The sequence below is a fragment of the Notothenia coriiceps genome, unplaced genomic scaffold, assembly GCF_000735185.1.
Source record: "Notothenia coriiceps isolate Sejong01 unplaced genomic scaffold, NC01 NC01_scaffold00025774, whole genome shotgun sequence".
NCBI classification, from domain to species: domain Eukaryota; kingdom Metazoa; phylum Chordata; class Actinopteri; order Perciformes; family Nototheniidae; genus Notothenia; species Notothenia coriiceps.
In genome coordinates, this window is record NW_011358475.1 from 1 (window position 1) to 2500 (window position 2500).

The following is a 2500-nucleotide window of genomic DNA, read 5'->3' on the forward strand; positions in this document are numbered from 1 at the left end:
GTGTGTGTGTGTGTGTGTGTGTGTGTGTGTGTGTGTGTGTGTGTGTGTGTGTGTGTGTGTGTTTCAGTTTCACAAGCGCGCTGGGAGTTGGATACTTGATGGTTTGCACCGCCAGCTACCCCAACGTCCTGGCCTTCTGCTTCCTGGACGAGCTGCAGAAGGAGTTCATCGTGACCTATGACCCCAAACGCATCAGGAACGCCGTGCGGCCATACTCCTTCATTGAATTTGGTGAGCTGCACTGGGTTTCACAGCATGTTACAGCCAACTATCACATGGGAGACCTTAGGTACAAATAGATAGGTAGGTAGGTGGATAGGTAGATAGATAAGTAGGTAGGTAGGTAGGTAGGTAGGTAGGTAGGTAGGTAGATAGATAGGTAGGTAGATAGATAGATAGGTAGATAGATAAGTAGGTAGGTAGATAGATAAGTAGGTAGGTAGATAGATATCACTATCACATGGGAGTCCCTATGTATACTAGGTGACACAAGTAAGAGCCGGGAAAACAACATCAGTTTTGGTCATTGTAAACGGCTGCTAAAATGCACAAGTAAGTAATGAAGAAACAAAGGCAGATCCGAGTCATTTCATATGTCGGTGAACGTGTTTAAACTGCCCCTCTCTTGTTTTGCTCCTTCTGTTCTTCAGATCAAAATCTTTTTATTGCGTTTCGAAAATGCATACCCAGTGTTTGTCATTTAGAAATGGAAAGCAAGGAAAATGTAACAGCGAAACTACAACTCAAGATGGAAGTGTATTTAGAGAAATAGTCTAGGCGTTAGCTATTTGGCAAAGTGAATATATTGTAAGCCTCTAATGGACTTTATATTTCTTATGCTTTGTTGATAATTACTATTGTATATTGTACTTTTTGATTATATTATATATATATATTTGTATATAACAGTATGATATTGTATCCGTACCATGTTGTGTGAGACTCACTGTCAAGGAACCTGTTCTAATAAATGTTAAAAAAAGAAATGGAAAGCAAAATATATTTAATGAGACAGTGGTTTTTCTGATTGTATGTACAAAGAGAGATAACAGTTGTGTTGTCTCTCCTCCATAGACAGCTAACTATCACATGGGAGACCTTATATCTACTCTGTCAGTGAACATTTGTAAACGGCCCCTCTCTTGTTTAGCCTCTTGTGTTCTTAGCTCACATTCTGTCGTTGTGCTGTCTCTCCTCCTCAGACACCTTCATCCAGAAGACGAAGCAGCGCTACAACAGCCCTCGCTCTCTCTCCACTAAGATCAACCTCTCCGACATGCAGACGGAGATCAAGCTGCGGCCGCCGTACCAGCTCTCTGACGACGACCTGCGCAGCGTCAACGGCTTCTCACACACATCCTCCAAATACAAAGGCATCGGTAGGACATGAGCTACACACACCCACACAACACCCACACACACACAACACACACACACCACACAACCACACACACACACACAACCACACCACACACAAACACACCACACACACGACACACACACACACACACACACACACACAACACCACACACACACACACACCACACACACACACACACACGCTTATAATACTCTAAGTTCCCTCCTGGGATCATCAACACGTGTTATCTTATCTGGCTATCATTAAAGCTTTGTAAATCACCACAGACACGAGAAGGCTCTACCGCTCTGACTTCATCAGAATGACTGTTATATACTGTTGCAGCAGTATAAGGGACAACTCTGGAGGCCTTTGAAGCACCTGGATATTTTTTCATATTGCTTTTGAGATGTTTTTGATCAGTTCACATCAAACTTGTAGATTCCTAAATAACTATTTTTAATTACGTGTTTGAATATTGCACGGTTCCATATTAGGCTTCAGTAGAAGCTGCTGGGACTCAGCAGCTCTACTGAAGCCTTCGAGTAAATCGCCAGAACGACGACACCTCCTTATCTCAAAAGGAGATAAACAAAAAATATAATATACAATTATTATAATGTTGCATAAATTAGTCCTCTCTGCATTTCTGCCGCTGGGCAATGCTAATGCTAATAATGCTAATGCAGGATAAAAATGCGGCTTCACAAAACTCTTGTGGAGATTTACGGGGCTGTTGCAACTCCTCCCCATGCCATCAGAATAGGAACCTTTTTCTCCCCACGAAAGTCCCTGCCTCTAGCAGGGACTGAAAGGGGATAAAAAATGTCTCATGAACCTCATTTTAATTCCGCCTCCTTTTTGTGCGACGCGACATTTCGGAACTTATATCGGAACTAAAGTTGGAAAAGTACTGCGGTGTGAACGCGGCTATTGCCAATACATTCTGTATGAGCAGTACTTAGTGGTTCAGAAACTCCTCTCCTTTCCAGTCCGACGGCTGCTCCTGTGTCTCGGCCTCATCTGCCCTCTCTCAAGAACAACCCCCCGCTTCGTACTCTCGTCCACCTGACCCCCCCCCCCCCCAGCTAAGCGGCTGCTCCGCGGTCACTTGGAGCCGCTCTGCTCTCCTGACATCT

At 43.9% G+C, this 2500-nt stretch overlaps 1 protein-coding gene across 1 annotated transcript; it reads left to right on the plus strand.

Annotated features, from left to right (window-relative positions):
• Positions 1–47: 47 nt before the first annotated feature.
• LOC104956283 (vesicle-trafficking protein SEC22a-like) lies at positions 48–1379 on the plus strand (the record flags this gene model as incomplete). The annotated part of the gene is made up of 2 exons (XM_010783754.1): positions 48–231; positions 1203–1379. Coding segments are annotated over 2 exons (361 nt in total), but the record flags the coding sequence as incomplete, so codon positions are not given.
• Between the last annotated feature and the right edge of the window lie 1121 nt (positions 1380–2500).